This window comes from Microcaecilia unicolor, chromosome 7 (genome assembly GCF_901765095.1).
Source record: "Microcaecilia unicolor chromosome 7, aMicUni1.1, whole genome shotgun sequence".
In the NCBI taxonomy this organism is placed as follows: domain Eukaryota; kingdom Metazoa; phylum Chordata; class Amphibia; order Gymnophiona; family Siphonopidae; genus Microcaecilia; species Microcaecilia unicolor.
Window position 1 is genome coordinate 117,536,351 of NC_044037.1, and position 18,203 is coordinate 117,554,553.

An 18,203-nucleotide genomic window follows, 5' to 3' on the forward strand; every position below is an offset into this window, starting at 1 on the left:
CAGGAACGCGGTCTACAGATCAATCTCCTGGAGTTGCGAGCGATCTGGAACGCTCTGAAGGCTTTCAGAGATCGGCTGTCCCACCAAATTATCCAAATTCAGACAGACAACCAGGTTGCCATGTACTATGTCAACAAGCAGGGGGGCACCGGATCTCGCCCCCTGTGTCAGGAAGCCGTCAGCATGTGGCTCTGGGCTCGCCGTCTAGGCATGGTGCTCCAAGCCACATATCTGGCAGGCGTAAACAACAGTCTGGCCGACAGACTGAGCAGGATTATGCAACCTCACGATGTGGTCGCTCAACTCCAGAGTGGTGCGCCAGATCTTCCAAGCGTGGGGCACCCCCTTGGTGGATCTCTTCGCATCTCGACGCGAACCACAAAGTCCCTCAGTTCTGTTCCAGGCTTCAGGCCCCCGGCAGACTGGCATCGGATGCCTTCCTCCTGGATTGGGGGGAGGGCCTGCTGTATGCTTATCCTCCCATTCCTCTGGTGGGGAAGACTTTGTTGAAACTCAAGCAAGACCGAGGCACCATGATTCTGATTGCTCCTTTTTGGCCGCGTCAGATCTGGTTCCCTCTTCTTCTGGAGTTATCCTCCGAAGAACCGTGGAGATTGGAGTGTTTTCCGACCCTCATCACGCAGGACGAAGGGGCTCTTCTGCATCCCAGCCTCCGGTCCCTGGCTCTCACGGCCTGGATGTTGAGAGCGTAGACTTTGCCTCTTTGGGTCTGTCAGAGGGTGTCTCCCGCGTCTTGCTTGCTTCCAGGAAAGATTCCACTAAGAGGAGTTACTTCTTTCTGTGGAGGAGGTTTGCCGTCTGGTGTGACAGCAAGGCCCTAGCTCCTCGCTCTTGTCCTACACAGACCCTGCTTGAATACCTTCTGCACTTGTCTGAGTCTGGTCTCAAGACCAACTCTGTAAGAGTTCACCTTAGCGCAATCAGTGCATACCATTACCATGTGGAAGGTAAGCATCCGATCTCAGGACAGCCTTTAGTTGTTCGCTTCATGAGAGGTTTGCTTTTGTCAAAGCCCCCTGTCAAGCCTCCTACAGTGTCATGGGATCTCAATGTCGTTCTCACCCCAGCTGATGAAACCTCCTTTTGAGCCACTGAATTCCTGCCATCTGAAGTACTTGACCTGGAAGGTCATTTTCTTGGTGGCAGTTACTTCAGCTCGTAGAGTCAGTGAGCTTCAGGCCCTGGTAGCCCAGGCCCCTTACACCAAATTTCATCACAACAGAGTAGTCCTCCGCACTCACCCTAAGTTCTTGCCCAAAGGTCGTGTCGGAGTTCCATCTGAACCAGTCAATTGTCTTGCCAACATTCTTTCCCCGTCCTCATTCCTGCCCTGCTGAACGTCAGCTGCACACATTGGACTGCAAGAGAGCATTGGCCTTCTACCTGGAGCGGACACAGCCCCACAGACAGTCCGCCCAATTGTTTGTTTCTTTTGATCCCAATAGGAGGGGAGTGGCTGTAGGGAAACGCACCATATCCAATTGGCTAGCAGATTGCATTTCCTTCACTTACGCCCAGGCGGGGCTGGCTCTTGAGGGTCATGTCATGGCTCATAATGTTAGAGCCATGGCTGCGTCGGTAGCCCACTTGAAGTCAGCCTCCATTGAAGAAATTTGCAAAGCTGCGACGTGGTCATCTGTCCACACATTCACATCTCATTACTGCCTGTAGCAGGATACCCGACGCGACAGTCGGTTCGGGCAGTCAGTTCTTCAGAACCTGTTTGGGCTTTAGGATCCAACTCCACCCCCGAGGGCCCTGTTTGTTCTGTTCCAGGCTGCACTCTCAGTTAGTTGGTAAATTTTTTAGGTCAATCTCAGTTATGTCCCTCGCCGTTGCGAGGGCCCAATTGACCATGGTTGTTGTTTTGAGTGAGGCCTGGGGGCTAGGGATACCCCATCAGTGAGAACAAGCAGCGTGCTTGTCCTCGGAGGAAAGCGAATGCTACATACCTGTAGAAGGTATTCTCCGAGGACAGCAGGCTGATTGTTCTCACAACCCGCCCGCCTCCCCTTTGGAGTGTGTCTTCCCTTGTATGTCTTGCTACATACTGGACTGGCCGGCTCGAGCCGGTTTCGGGCGGGGAAGACGGCCGCGCATGCGCGGTGCGCGCGGGTGCGCTGAGGGACTAGCAAAGGAACCTTTGCTAGTAAGGATTCCGATTGGAGGGCTGCCGTGGACGTCACCCAATCAGTGAGAACAATCAGCCTGCTGTCCTCGGAGAATACCTTCTACAGGTATGTAGCATTCGCTTTATGAGGGGTCAATGTATTCTAGGGCTTCCCATCGGCATAAATGCTGACAAGATTGGAACTTCCAACTGTGGGCAGATATGTTTCAGTTGGAAAAGCTCCATAAGGCTCAACCTAGTTCCTGTGTCGGAAATGGTATTTCAAGCGGACGAGTCGGAGAAACTTACTGACTTCACGGTAAACCTGGAGGACGTAATGGGGCAGTTCGGCAAACTGAAGAGTAGCAAATCTGGACCGGATGGTATTCATCCTAGAGTACTGATAGAACTGAAAAACGAGCTTGCGGAGCTACTGCTAGTGATATGCAACTTTCCTTAAATCGAGTATGGTACCGGAAGATTGGAGGGTGGCCAATGTAACGCCCATTTTTAAAAAAGGCTCCAGGGGAGATCCGGGAAATTATAGACCGGTGAGTCTGACGTCGGTGCCGGGGAAAATGGTAGAGGCTATTATTAAAAACAAAATACAGATCACATCCGAGGACATGGATTACTGAGACCAAGTCAGCATGGCTTTTGTGTGGGGAAATCTTGCCTGACCAATTACTTCAATTCTTTGAAGGAGTGAACAAACATGTGGACAAAGGGGAGTCGGTTGATATTGTGTATCTGGATTTTCAAAAGGCGTTTGACAAGGTACCTCATGAAAGGCTACAGAGGAAATTGGAGGGTCATGGGATAGGAGGAAATGTCCTATTGTGGATTAAAAACTGGTTGAAGGATAGGAAACAGAGAGTGGGGTTAAATGGGCAGTATTCACAATGGAGAAGGGTAGTTAGTGGGGTTCCTCAGGGTCCGTGCTAGGACCGCTGCTTTTTAATATATTTATAAATGATTTAGAGATGGGAGTAACTAGAGAGGTAATTAAATTTGCTGATGACACAAAGTTATTCAAAGTCGTTAAATCGCGACAGGATTGTGAAAAATTACAAGAGGACCTTACGAGATTGGGAGACTGGGCGGCCTAAATGGCAGATGATGTTTAATGTGAGCAAGTGCAAGGTGATGCATGTGGGAAAAAAGAATCCGAATTATAGCTACATCATGCAAGGTTCCACGTTAGGAGTTACGGACCAAGAAAGGGATCTGGGTGTCGTCGTCGATAACACACTGAAACCTTCTGCTCAGTGTGCTGCTGCGGCTAAGAAAGCGAATAGAATGTTGGGTATTATTAGGAAAGGTATGGAAAACAGGTGTGAGGATGTTATAATGCCGTTGTATCGCTCCATGATGCGACCGCACCTTGAGTATTGTGTTCAATTCTGGTCGCCGCATCTCAAGAAAGATATAGTAGAATTGGAAAAGGTGCAGCGAAAGGCGACCTAAAATGATAGCGGGGATGGACGACTTCCCTATGAAGAAAGACTAAGGAGGCTAGGGCTATACAGCTTGGAGAAGAGACGGCTGAGGGGAGACATGATAGAGGTATATAAAATAATGAGTGGAGTGGAACAGGTGGATGTGAAGCGTCTGTTCACGCTTTCCAAAAATACTAGGACTAGGGGGCATGCGATGAAACTACAGTGTAGTAAATTTAAAACAAATCGGAGAAAATTTTTCTTCACCCAACGTGTAATTAAACTCTGGAATTCGTTGCCGGAGAAAGTGGTGAAGGCGGTTAGCTTAGCAGAGTTTAAAAAGGGGTTGGACGGTTTCCTAAAGGACAAGTCCATAAACCGCTACTAAACGGACTTGGAAAATCCAAAATTCCAGGAATAACATGTATAGAATGTTTGTACGTTTGGGAAGCTTGCCAGGTGCCCTTGGCCTGGATTTGCCGCTGTCGTGGACAGGATGCTGGGCTCGATGGACCCTTGGTCTTTTTCCCAGTATGGCATTACTTATGTACTTATGTACATGATATTCTTTCATCCATAGAAGTTAAGAGATATGAGTTACGTAACTTGGAGCTAGAGGACATCAGTTGGGCCTCTACAGTGAACTCGACAAGAGTGTTTTGAGTGGGGACAAACGTTGATGGTCATCTGCTAATAAATTACATAAAGTGCAAGCTTAGAATCCCATTATGAGGATGAGCAGGAGAGGGTGGTCGCAGAGCAAGTCTTTGTTCCCTGTTACCAGCAGTTGTATACCCCAAAATAGGAATCCTCCTGGTTGGACATCAAAGCTTTTTTCCATTATGTTACTTCCCACTATTCCAGGATGTGTGGGATAGTTATGTTCATCGACTAGCAGGTGGAGATAGAAACCCCAGAACTGAGCTGTTACATATACCCAGCTAGCCAGCCCAGTTCTCCAGTATTTTCTTTCTCCAGCAGATTGATGGAGTTGCTGTTCTGCTCCTGGTTCTGAGGTCCCTACTCCTGGTCCAGTTGGCCAACTTGTCTCCCAGTTGAGCTTAGTGGATGACTGCCTGGTGGGAGTCATACCTGGTCGTGCCAGATCCCTGTCTGTGGTCCTCATGGAGCCCTTCACTTTCTTCTTCTCACTTCTTTTTTCTGGTGCTACCTTGCAACAACTATAAAGTTAAAATGGAAAAAGAAATAGGGATTACCAACTTCTTTACTTGAAGCAGCTTGCTGTGAAACAGAGCAGGGCAGTGCAGGGTTGTGCTTATATGGAGCTCTGGTGCATTCCCCGACTGGTTGAGCTGCGAGGTAAGAGCGGTGCCTTGGGGGTCCTGGTGGAGATCCTGTGCAGTGTGGGAGGGAGAGTTCCTGCCTCAACTGTGGTCTGGTCTTCCTGGGTGAGGAGCGCTAGTGGCTGGTCTTTGGCACCAGTTTAAAAGAAAGGGGTGCACTGTTCACATGGTGCAATGGCTCCAGCCAGAGGGAGTCAACGCTCCCATTGTGGAGGCCACTGCTCGTCTTAGGCCGCAGCACGGCTCTCCCGAGGGGAGCGTGGGAGTCTGAAGCCGTGAGTCAGCAGCGGGCCAGATCTTCAGTATCGGACTCCCCCCTGGCCAGGCTGTGCGGTTCCTTTCTGGGTGAGGAGGGGACAGTGGCTATATTGGGGCACCATGTCAGGAGTTTCCTAATTTGGAGGGGACTTCCCCAAAGTGGGTCTTCAGGCTCGGTTCTGGTGCAGGGAGCTCCTTTTTCTGGAATTTGTGGTGTTGCTGCATCAGGCCTTTCTCCTTAAGCAGGGAGCTCAACTGCCAGTCTCTGATGGAGCTCAGGCCTGCTCCCTTGACCCCTAAAAGATCCAGGTTGGAGTTTCTGGAAGAGTATGAAGATTGTTGTTTCTTCCAGGCATCCCCTGTGTGTTTGGTGGTCTTCCTTTGCTCTAAAGGGCCCTCTATGAGAGAGCCCTTGTAGGAGGAGGGTGAGCTCCCTACTGTGAGGAAGGGGACTTCATTTCACCCTGAAGAATTGAGTTGCTTATTTCTGAAGTACTTGCAACCCTCTCTATTGAGGAAACCTGGTTTGCAGTGGAGGCTCGGTGGCCCATCGGTTGTGTGGAGCTGAGGGTGGTCCACAGAGTGCTGGCTGCCTTTGCACCACTGTTGATGAGTCCCAGTGTTATAAATAACCTGAGAACCTATACAAAAATAGGACTCATAAAATCAGATTGATGAACCAAAGCTTAATTAAGCAATTTATTATTCAAAAATCAAAAGTCATTCTCACGATCATGAGGTGTGTGTTCCAGTAGCTCTGAACTGGGAGCTTGCTCACATACACACACAGATTTCTATAAGATTCCACAGATTTTATAGTTACATTTAAGTGTCTGTCCCTAAGTTTTTCTCATTAGATGATGGGTCACCTGCCTGTCTGTTAGTGTTCTGCTTAACAGCTAGCAGCTGGGACTTCTCACTCACTTCCTAACTCCCTCCTCCCTCTCTGTAGTTTCTTTTGTTCATAGTTCCCTCCTATCTCACGGATGTGGCCTTGGGCTGGTGTAACCCCCCCCCCCCCCCCCCCCCCTCCATTGCCTCTGGTACAAAATAAGTACCTGAATATTGTAAACCACTTTGAATGTAGTTGCAAAAACCTCAGAAATGCGGTATATCAAGTCCCCATTTCCCTTCTCTGTCTCTCCTTTATGGTCTCATGCTACAGTTTACTTCCTCCCCCTTCTGTTCCTGCTTCTTACAGATTCCTTTGTGCAATGATTCAAACAGCTGCGATATAGTAAAATGCCTTTTTTTTTTTTTTTTAAAGACAACTTAGCTAGAGCCTATTATATGAAAATGCCATGTATTTTCTATATTTCTTACACCCAGTGTGGGAGTTCGACAACACGATGATGGTGGCAAGCAAAGCATTGGAGGCTGGACTGCTCATGGTCGGGTGGAAGAGGTTTGCCTGTAAGCGGCTCACAATGCAGGCGCTTTGAACCGAGGGATGCTGACTTCCTCAACAGGAGCTCTCAATCCACGGGAGTAGGAGTTGTCCAACGAGGCCTTTCAGTTCGTAGTGAGTTGCTGGGGAGTCCAGAACCTGGATCTCATGCAGTGAATACCAAGGCTCTGCAGTCTTTCGGTCACTGATGGGTGCTGGGGGCTCTTGGTCTGGACACGCTTCTTCAGCGGTGGCCAGAACCCTGGGCCCCTGTATGCCTTTGTTCTGTGGCTGATGATAGGTTGACTCTTGCAGCGTATTATCTTGTTTGCTCCGGATTGGCCCGCGCTGGCCTTGGTGCGTGGATCTGGTGCGGCTGCTGGACAAGTGCCCCTCTTCGTCTCTCCGCAGTCTCGGTGCCTGCTCAGGCAGAATCCGGGTCCTCATGGAGGATCCCTCTCCCTTTGGTCTTCCTCTTCGTCTTCCGCCAGTCTCGGTGCCTGCTCAGGCAGAATCCGGTCCTCATGGAGGATCCCTCTCCCTTTGGTCTTATGGCTTGGTCATTGAACGGGCTAGGTTGAGGAGGAAGGGGTTCTCAGAGTTTGCTATTGCTGTTCTGCAGCAGGCCTGTAAGCATTCGACTTCCACTGCATACATCCAAGTGTGGCGCATGTTTGAAGGCTGGTGAGTGGAGAGAGGGGTGGATCCTTTCTCTTCTCTCACTCAGACCTTGACGTTTCTTCAGTCGAGGATCCAGAAGGGATTAGCCTTCGGCTCCTTGAAGGTTCAAGTTGAATGCCTTGGCTTGTTCAGGGGCTGGCTGCAAAACTCCTCCTGACTTCTGGCCAGATGTAGTCTGCTTCTTGAAGGGAGTGGGTCACCTTCGGCCCCTTTTTTCATGCTTTGTGCTCAGACTGGAGTATTAACCTTGTGCTGTGGGCTCTTCAGAAGTTGCCCTTTGAGCTGGTCCTGAAGGCCACCATGAAAGATTTCACATTGATGATGGTGTTCCTGGTGCCTATTGTCTCTGCAGGATTTCAGAGCTCCTGGCGCTGTTGTGTTGGGACCCCCTTTCTCCGTTTCATGGAGGTTGAGGTCTTGAGTCGGATGGTGCCTTTTTTTTCTCTCTAAGGTGGTATCCGTGTTCCTCGTCAATCAGGTGGCACGTTATAGTGTTGTGCCCGGGGGTGGGGGGGGGGGAGCAGTTTGCTTCCATGATGCTCCTGGATGTCCTTTGGGTGCTAATGCACTACCTCAAGGTTACTAAGACTTCCAGAGATTGGACAACCTTTTTGTCCATTTTGGGAAACAGAAGCTGGGCCTCATGGCATCAAAGACCACCATTGCTAGGTGGTTGAAGGAGACCATCACTTTGGCGTAATTGCTAGAGGGGAAGCAGGACCTTCTGGTAGTGAAGGCTCATCTTACGAGACGGACACCAACTTCCTTAGCAGAATCCACTTCATTATCCCAGTGGATGTTTGCAGGGCAGCAACATGTTTAATTCTGCATATGTTTGCAAAGCATTGTTGGCTGGATATTGTGGCCTGTATGGACGGCAGCGTTTGGGGCGTTGTTCTCTGGGTGGTAGGGCTGGGGTCCAAGCTCTGGAATAGTGGGAAGTAACATAATGGAAAGAGAAATGAGGGTTTACCTGATGATGATTGATTTTTTTTTCCATTAGTTCTTCACACTGTTCCAGGAGCCCTACCCATTGTTCTGTGCTTTTCGGTCAAGCGATGAATTGGATGAGGCCTGCCATGCTGTCGTCTCTCGCTCTCTCCGAGGACTCTGCAGAACTTCACCTGGTGTATATTGTTTGGTTTGTTCTTTAAAGTTGTAGAGGTTTTTTTTTAGCTGCCTTCTGCTTGTCTACAAAAATACTGGATAACTGGGCTGGCTGGGAATATATGTAGTAGCTCGGTTCTGGGTTTTCTGTCTCCACCTGATGTCGATTGACATGGAATAGTGTGAATAACTAATGGAAAGAAAATTATCAGGTAAACCCTAATTTCTCCTTACAGGGGGTGACCCTTCTTTGCTCCAAAATGGGGTTTGGTGGATCAATTACTTCATCGGATTACAGTTGAAGTACTGTGTCCCATTGGTCAGTTGCCTTCCCAGAAAGCTACTGGGATTTATGGTTTTACAAACACATTTTACAAAACGTTTGCTACCCATTTGCAGATCCACTCCACCCATATGTTTAATATGCTACTTATAGAGAGAGCCTTTCTGCTTTTGTTAGGCAGGTTGGAATTACCATGTTGTTAAAGCCTGGGAAGGATGCAGCAAAATGTTCTTATAGACCTAGATTCCTTCTGGGTGTAGATGATAAAATATTGACAAAAATATTGACCACTCACCTTAGAAATACCTTCCCAACACAATTCATGGTGGTCAGGCTTCATTGCCAGGGCGTCAACCACTGATAATAACAGGCTTTTGACTTAATATGGGCTCCGTGTTGGGAGCCTTCTCTGCAGTCGCTGCAACAATTGCGAATAAAGTCTTTCACAGTCTCATGGCAGTTTTGATGGCCACTTTGCACAAATTTGGGTGAGTGGGAATTTTCTGGGTTGGTTGTCTCTTATTTATGATAACTCTGTGACATGCTTTCAGGTAAATGGCAGCTATATATAGCTTTTTTCCTCTAAACTTGGTGTCCCTTGTTTTGCTTGGTATTTGTCTTGGTTTATGTCACCCCTGGCCCAGTTTTATTAGAGGATGATGAGATTTGGGAAGTACGGGTAGGGGATTAGGAGCATAAGCAGCTCCTTTATGCAGATGATGTCCCATTTATAGTTATGGATCCCAAATAGTTCTTACAGGCGCTCCTAACCTGTGTGACTGCCTATGGCAAAGTCTCTGGTTTTGATTAAATATCTCCTAAATTGGATCTTCTTAATCTTGATCTGCTTGTGCATCAACTTAGCGAGCTTCGGGCTAGAATCTAGTTTTGCTGGAAATTGATCTATATTAAATATCTAGGGGTGTTAACATCCCGGGCAGACCTAACTAGATAATTTATCCTTGATTATCCCCCTCTTCTTAAGACTTTCTTGAATTAGATAACTGGGAGAGGTTACGAGTGTCCTGGCTGGGAGGGTTTAATGCAATGAAGATGTGATCTTACCCAAATTTTTGTACTGTCTTAGCTTCATCTCCACGTCTGCCACAATGGTGTTATCCCTTCCTGCCAGCAGGTGGAAGTAATGAAAACTGAATTCTACCAGTGACACCAGTATCAGCTGTGTGATTCTTCTTGGAACAATCTAGTACTTTTCTCTACTTCAGCAGGTGTTTAGGTCTTGCTAGTAGGTGCTCCTGGCCGTGCTCCCTGCCCGGCTGGCCGTGGCTGCACGGCGAAGTCGACCCTAACAGCTGCTCCTGTCACAGTCTTAATTATACCTGGTTGAGCACAGAAGCTTGTCTCTGCAGCTCATGGTTGTAGTTCTTAGTGCCACCGGGGTGAGGCTCTAGCTCGGTCCACAGAACTTGCCTGAGGGGTGCAGTTCCCCATCCTCCCACCCTCATTTGCCCATATATCCTGTTTGGGTGTAGCTCCCCTGCAGCCTCCCCCAGGTTCCAAAAAATTGTTTTGATTTGGCCTGGCTAGACTTCTTCCATATTTAAGGAATAAGCCTATGTAAGCTGCTACTGCAGCTTTAATAAATTTCACACACAAAGTAAGGCACATACGGAGAAATCCCATTTTGCTAGCATATAAGGGATTTTCAAGTCCGTGTGTGCCTGTAATGTGGTTGGGCATGCAGGCCAGCAGGCGTTGCAGCTCTTGTAAGAGCCAGCAACTGAGTACCGCTGCTGGTTTTGTCTGTCCCGGTTTGATGGCCGTTTGATGTAGTGTCTAGATTTTCTGAAAGCTTTTGACAAAGTTCCTCATGAGAAACTCCTGAGAAAATAGAGTCATGGATAAGAGGCAATGTTCTGGTGTGGATTAGGAATTGGTTATTGGACAGGAAATAGAGGGTAGGGTTAAATGGTCATTTCTCTCATTGGATGAGGGCGAATAGTGGAGAGCTGCAGGGATCAGTACTGGGACCGGTGCTATTTAACATATTTATAAATGATATGGAAAATCGGAATGACGAGTGATGGTGATTAAATTTGCAGATAACACACAACTAGTCAAGGTTGTTAAAACACATGGCAGGCTGTGAAAAATTGCAGGAAGACCTAGGAACGGGATGGCTGAGCTCCAAATGGCAGATGAAATTAATGTGGACAAATGCAAAGTGATGCACATTGGAAAGAAGTAATTCAAAATTTAGGGTCCACCTTAGGGTCAGCACCAAGAAAACGATCTAGGTGTCGTTGTAGATAATACACTGAAATCTTCTCAGTGTTCGGTGGCCAAAAAGCAACAGGATGCTAGAATTATTAGGAAAGGGATGGTAAGTAAGAACCAAGTATACTATAGTGCCTCAGTATCGCTCCATGGTGCATTCAGTTTGGTCACTTTATCTCAAAAAGGATATAGTGGAATAAAAAAACAAGGCTCAAATGGGCGCGACCCATATGAGGAAAGGCTAACGAGGTTAGGGCTTTTCAGCTTGGAAAGAGACAGATGAGAGGAGATATGATGAGGTCTACAAAATCCTGAGTGGTGTACAACGAGTAGAAGTGAATGCCACGTTTTTCAGTTCTCTCTTCAGCTGCTGGAGTGATGGTCACCAACTATCCCACATGTTCTGGAGTAGTGTTTAAAGGACTAATGGAAAAAAGATCTTTTGGGTAAGAATAATTTCTCCTTCACTGTTCGCTGGTTGAACATTCTTGGAACCTGGCTATGATTTCAAGATGTTCGTCTTAAATTTTAAAACAGTGTTTCTGGTAGCCATCTGTTTGATATTTCAGTGCTTCAATCCTTATCTTGCTGAGAACCCTTAATTGACCTTTAGCTGAGAAAGTCGTTCATCAACAGTTCCTTTCTGCTTAAATTATTTTTTGTCTTTTCACCTTAATCAGTCCCTTCACTTTCCCAGTGTTTTGTGATGCCAACAAAGTGTTAATTCCAATTGCCCTCATAAACTAGATGTTGGTTGTATGTTATGTACTATCTGAATAGGACCACTTGCATATAGAACATCAGGCAGGCTGTTTTGTAGTTTTTGGGAGAGCGTGCAAAAGTGAAGCTGCCATCTAAAGACTACAATAGCTTGTTGGATGAAAAGAAGTGATTTCTCAGCACATTTTCTGAAGGTTGCCCAGTATTGGATGGGTGGAAAGTTCATTCTACCATAGGACAGTCGGCATCTTGGGCAGAATACTCCTGGTTTTGTGGTTGACATTTGTAAGGCAGCTAGTTGGCGCCTTGCATTCCTTTACTCATCATTATTGATTAAATATTCAAGCTAGAGAAGTTGATGCCTTGAGATCCAGAGCTTTGGTAAAGGGCTGGTAGCTTCCCTCATGACTTAATTCACTACTTTGGTGCGTCCCCAGCATCTTGGAGCGGGGGGGGGGGGCAGTAAGGAAACTCCTGTGTAGGTTTTTGCCAGTCCTCCAGCCCCACTCCTCCACATGTTTCTTTGAGCCTCTTTTCGTCTGATATGCCTCCTGTAGGTGGTATGTCAATTATGTTAATGTTGCTGCCCTAAGTATTACTGTAGTGTTCCACTGCAGTAGTGCTCTACAGTCACTTTAAAAACTGGGACATGTGGTTGACAGCAGTTGAGAGGAGTTGGTACCATTGACAACAGTGGAAAGAAGGGAAAGAGTCCTGACAGCACTATTCAGTTAGCAGGGTTTAAAAAGGTTTGGATAGCTTCCTAAAAGAAAAGGTCCATAAGCCATTATTAAATGGACTTGGGAAAATCTACTGCCTTATTTCTGGACAAGCAGCATAAAATGTATTGGGTCATTCCATGCCAAGTGGTCTAAACCTTCCCACCATCATGTCTCCAGTTTTGCAAAATCCAGTCCAAACAAGTTGACAGTGTGCATCAAATTGGTCGCAACTCATCGGAACAATTTGGACCAATATTCAGACCGCAACAACTTCCATGCAAACAAAGATATGGACTTGAAATTTTGAACAAGCTTGTGCTGGACATAATACTTTCAGATTGCAACTAAGCGCCCTGCAGGATCTCTTCAAGTTGGCACGGTCAGCGCAAATGGTAAAATATACCAAAGTTCAAAGCCATTATTAAAAAAGAGTCTGCCTTGAATCAGCTTGTGAACAGTATCATCTGAAAGAGAAAATTGTGCTCTACAACACTGATATGTTTTTGTTTTGCAATGCCACCATGAAAAGTAGCCATTTACTCGATCAAAGTATGTTATATTTAGTATGCTTGCTAATTTTTCTTCATTTCTAGGAAATTGAGTCTAATAGTCGCTTAAAGTATTGATGTAATTATTCATTCGTATTTTTATTCGTTGATTGTCCAGTTGTTTATTGTGCGCTGTTATGGTGGATTGGAACATTTGTGAACGTCAGTTGAACAGAAAGATGCTTTCATAAGCTTATGCATCCTCCATGGTCCCCTCATTGGCCAGTAAGACACAATACTTGCTGGATCCCAGAACAACTTATCATTGCTGTTATTATAGCTCCATCAGTGACATCATTCTGGTCGGCAATTATAATTCCCTGAAAACACTGAAGTATAATTTCCCTGAAGTAACTGAAGAAGGTAGGCTTGGTAACCTGCAGTAAAGAAACACACAATCAGGCTTAGGATCTGCAGTAAAGATACCCACCCGTGGCTGTTACTGCCCTAGCAAACGGGCGTGGCCCTATGGCGATGGGGAGGATGGTTTCAATGTGATAACCAGTAATGGCTCAGCCATCTTGGACCAACGCAATACATTGTGCACACAAAATATAACATATTCCTAGAAATGAAGAAAAATTAGCGTATCAAGCGTACTAAATATAACATACTTTGACCTGAGTAAATGGCTACTTAATGGTGGCATTGCAAAACAAAAACATATTGGTGTTGTAGAGCACAATTTTCTCTTTCAGATGATATTGTTCACAAGCGATTCAGGCAGACTCTTTTTGTAATAATGGCTTTGAACTTTGGTACATTTTACCATTTGCGCTGACCAGTGCCCAACTTTGAAGAGATCCTGCAGGGCGGTTATAGATGCTGGTTAGTTGCAAATCTGGCAGTATTATGTCCAGCACAAGCATAATGCTTGTTCAAAATTTCAAGTCCATATCTTTGTTTGCATGGAAGTTGTTGCAGTCTGAATATTGGTCCCAAATATGTTCTGATGAGTCTGCGACCAATTTTGATGCACACTTTGAGTCAACTTGTTTTGACTGGATTTTGCATCCCATAATGTTAAAATGTATTTCATCGGAATTAGCATCAAAACTGTACAGGATTTGAATTTTTTTAGCCATTCTTATAAATGTGTTTGGTTTTTATTAGGACCCTCAAAATGGCAATTTGGTAAATGTCGCGCGCTCATGGACTGACAACCTTTTAGAAAAGGGGGTCTAGATCTGCAACTATTGCAGTTACGACCTCAAATTTTGGGGAAACTTTGTTTAACACCTGACTTGCGCAACAGATAAAACTTGAACAAAATTGGAGAACATGATGGTTGGAACTTTTTTAAATTTTAGACCACTTGGCATGGAATGACCCTATTGTACTATTTTTGGACCTTGCCAGGTACTTGTGACCTCGATTGGCCACTGTTGGAAACAGGATACTGGGCTTGATGGACCTTCGGTCTGTCCCAGTATACTAACACTTATTTACTTATGAGAATGAAAAAACTGAAATGGTGACAGCAGTGTTGCGGGGATACTGAATGATTGCAATAAAAGGAGCGCTGCAGGCACTGCAGAGGTCGGAGAAGTGGTTTGGGGGGGGGGGGGGGAAGCACCGGTGGTGTCTGCTGATGGGGCTCTGAGGTAGATAATGATGAACACAAGAGAGTGCGCAGAATAGCAGTATGTAGCAATCACGGTAGAGGGCAATGGGATTACAAATGCCAGGAGTCAACCAAGTACTTTGGCAGCTTTATAAGAAACAAGTGGTGCATCTCATCTTATGATCAGTACAAGACTCGTGTCTCAGAATATATGATTGATGGACGGTCTTTCTTATTTCAGAAAACTATATCCCTGCCAGAGCCTCATCGTGGAAGTGGAGAGGAGATGAAGAAACAGAAATTCAGCTGACACAAGTAAGACCACTCTTATGAATCAAGAGTAGAGTTAGGAGAGGGGAGGAGGTGGATTGAATTTTATGTAATCTGGTGCGTTAACTAAGCCATCATGTTGGCAGTGAGTTGAGCACCTGTTTTATATATTGAAGATCTGTGATTTCATGTTTCACTGTGATATTTATGATATTGCTGTACAGGCACTTTAAACAGGTCCCTATCTGGCTGTAGTAGGTTGGGATTTGGTAGCTGGTGCCAAGAGTAAATTCCCCTGTCTGTTGTAGCCTGCAACAAGGCTGTGCCTGTGCCTGTTGAGCTACTGACTCATAGAGGACAAAAATACCTTATGAAGACCATTTTCTTTGAGGTCAAGCAGGTCATTGTTTGCTCTCGATATATGGTGCTGGGAGTTCACGGTCATCAAGGATTCGGTGCAAGAAGTTGATGCCAGGAAGACCATCCTCTTCCATACAGGAGTTGCTGGTGTTGGTCCTCGATGAGTGTGTCTGGGCCTTGCTCCCTGAGCTGCTGGGTGGCCTGTTACAGCAGTGTGCATCGGGGGTGCTTGTGTCTACCCTTCCTGCCGTTGTGGCCTCGCTTGGCCCTCAGCCTGCAGTGTGGCCTCCGACACCAATGCCGCATGCAGCTCAGGTATCGACTGCCACCCAAGCTGGCACTCCCTCAACGTTGGTGGAGGAAGCTTCGCTGGAGTTGAGGTGGGAACAGACTTCTCGATGCTGTTCTCAATGGTTCTGTCTCGACATTCCCATCAGGAGGTATTGTCTGACACTGAAGAGGGAGCACTCATGGGATTCAGAGGAGGATCCATGGTACTTTCCCTCTGATGAGTCCTATGGAATTCCCTCTGAACCCTCCCCTCTACCTTGAAAGGAGAAATTCTCCTCTGAAGAGACTTTCATTTCCTTCTTTTGTTAAGGAAATGGCTCATTCTATTCCCTTTACTTAGCAAGTGGAGGATGAGCCCAAGGCCAAGATGCTTGAGGTCCCGGACTACACGTCTCCTCCTAAGGAGGCTATCCCTCTCCACAAGGTACTCCAGGAAGTCCGTATTAGGAACTGGAAGTCTTCTCTCTCAGTCCCAGTCATGCCCAAGAAGATCGACACCCAGTATCGGTTCCACAGTGCACCTGGTTTTGATAATCCTCAGTTGCCTTACAATTCTGTAGTGTTGGAATTCACTCTCAAAAAAGCCAGGAGTTCCAGGGACTATGCCTCAGCACCCCCAGATAGAGAAGCTAGAACCTTGGATTATTTTGGGAGGAAGATGTACCAGGCAGGCTTCAATGCTCATCTCCCGAATACAATCATACCAGCTCTTCATGAACATCCACTTGCGAAACTCGGTGCGCAAGTTGTTGGACCTGGCTGAGACGCTCACTCCGGAGCAGGCTGAGTCACTTTGCCAGTTGGTCAAGCAGCAGAAGGCATGTCGAAAGTTTTTGCCAGGGACGCTTACCACATTTTTGATGTGGCATCCAGGATCTCTGTTCAGAGTATAGCAATGTGCAGACTCTCATGGCTTAGTTTCTCTGATTTGGAATATTCTGTTCAGCAGAGCTTGGCGGAACAACCTTTTTGAAGAGAAGGTTGAGGAGGTCACAGACCAAATCACAAAACACACACTGATACCATCTCCTCTCTCTCGCCAGGCGCCTTCTGCATCTACCTCCTCAGCTAGGAGGATTTTTGGCAAACCAAGGAGGAGTTCCTATTACTATCAGAGGCTTAGGTACAACCCCTCAGACCCAGCCCCAGCTTGCTCGTTCACGTCAACAGTGTGCGCCTAAGGCCCCTGTTACTCCCTAGTCAAAGCAAGGGACGAGCTTTTGATTGGCTCCAGCAGAGCATAGCCACAGTAAAAGTGTTCATCCCGGACGACTTGCTGGTTGGGGTGAGGCTGAAGTTTTTTCAAGAAAGGTGGCCTGTTACAACTTTCGACGGGTGTTTTCTTCAAATTGTCCGTCTTGGATACACACTCAGTTGGTATCAAAAACCTTCAAATTGCCCACCGAGATCTCATTCATTCAGCTCTCAGCACAGGCAGGTAATTGCAGAGGAGGCTTGTTTCGGAAGCTTGCCAGGTGCCCTTGGCCTGGATTGGCTGCTGTCGTGGACAGGATGCTGGGCTCGATGGACCCTTGGTCCTTTTCCCAGTGTGGCATTACTTATATACTTATATGTAGTTATGAACTCTCAGCCCTTCTGAAGGTCCATGTGGTCGAGCCCGCTCCTCCAGGGTAGGAAAGGTGGGGGTTCTATTCTAGGTACTTCCTTGTGGAGAAGAAAACGGGGGGATATGTCCCATCCTAGACCTAAGGACCCTGAACAAATTCCTGGTCAAAGAAAAGTTCAGTATGGTTTTTCTGGGCAACCTTCTCCCAATGATTCAGAAAAACGATTGGCAATGTTCTCTGGATGCATATACTCACATTCCGATACTTCCAGACCACTGGAAGTACCTTTGATTTTGGCTGGGAACACATCACTTTCAGTACTGCGTGTTGCATTTGGTCTTGCGTCTGCTCCCAGGGTCTTCACCCAATGTCTAGTGCTAGTTGCATCATCGCTATGCAGACTGGGAGTCCATGTGTTTCCATATCTCGACAATTGGCTGGTGAAGAGCACCTCTTCAGATGGAGCTCAGGAGTCCATGCGGATGACTATTGGTGCTCGAGCTACTAGGGCTCGTTTTAAACTACCCCAAGTCCCATCTTCGCTCTGTCCAGCAATTGGTATTCATAGGAGCCCTGCTCAATACACAGAAGGTTTGAGCCTACCCTCCGGAGATGAGAGCAGACACTATAGTGGAGGAGTTGCCTAGTGCTTAGAGCACCGGTCTTGCAATCCAGAGGTGGCCGGTTCAAATCCCACTGCTGCTGCTTGTGATCTTGGGCAGATCACTTAACCCTTCATTGCCTCAGGTACAAACTTAGATTGTGAGCCCTCCTGGGATAGAGAAATATCCAGTGTACCTGAATGTAACTCACCTTGAGCTACAACTGAAAAAGGTGTGAGCAAAATCTAAATAAATAAATTAAATGTCACACTTGCTTCCTTGATTCAACCCTTTTAGCAGATCACAGCTCACCAGATGTTGAGATTGTTTGGCCACATGGCTTCCACAGTGTATGTTAACATGATACGTCTTCATATGAGATCAGCTCAATGGCTTCTCAGTGATATCAAGCCACAGGGAGTCTGAAAGATGTCATCCAAGTGTCCTCAGAGCTTGCACGTTCTCTTCAGTGATGGCCCATTCGATCCAGTTTGGCTCTGGGACTTCCATTCCAAATCTAGACTACTGTAACGCCATCTATGCCGGATGCAAAGAACAAATCATTAAGAAGCTTCAAACCGCTCAAAACACAGCAGCCAGACTCATATTTGGGAAAGCGAAATACGAAAGCACCAAACCCCTAAGAGAAAAACTACACTGGCTCCCACTAAAAGAACGAATTGCGTTCAAAGTTTGCAACCTGGTCCACAAAATCGTCTACGGGGAAGCC

General features: G+C 46.6%; 1 protein-coding gene across 1 annotated transcript in view; it reads left to right on the forward strand.

The window, feature by feature from the left end:
- Positions 1 to 18,203, forward strand: part of LOC115475071 — a 74,180-nt gene that overhangs the window by 14,318 nt on the left and 41,659 nt on the right. Inside the window, exon 3 of the mRNA XM_030210810.1 lies at positions 14,624 to 14,697. Within this exon, the coding sequence (XP_030066670.1) occupies positions 14,624 to 14,697 (74 nt within the window). The remainder of the gene's footprint in view (positions 1 to 14,623; positions 14,698 to 18,203) is intronic.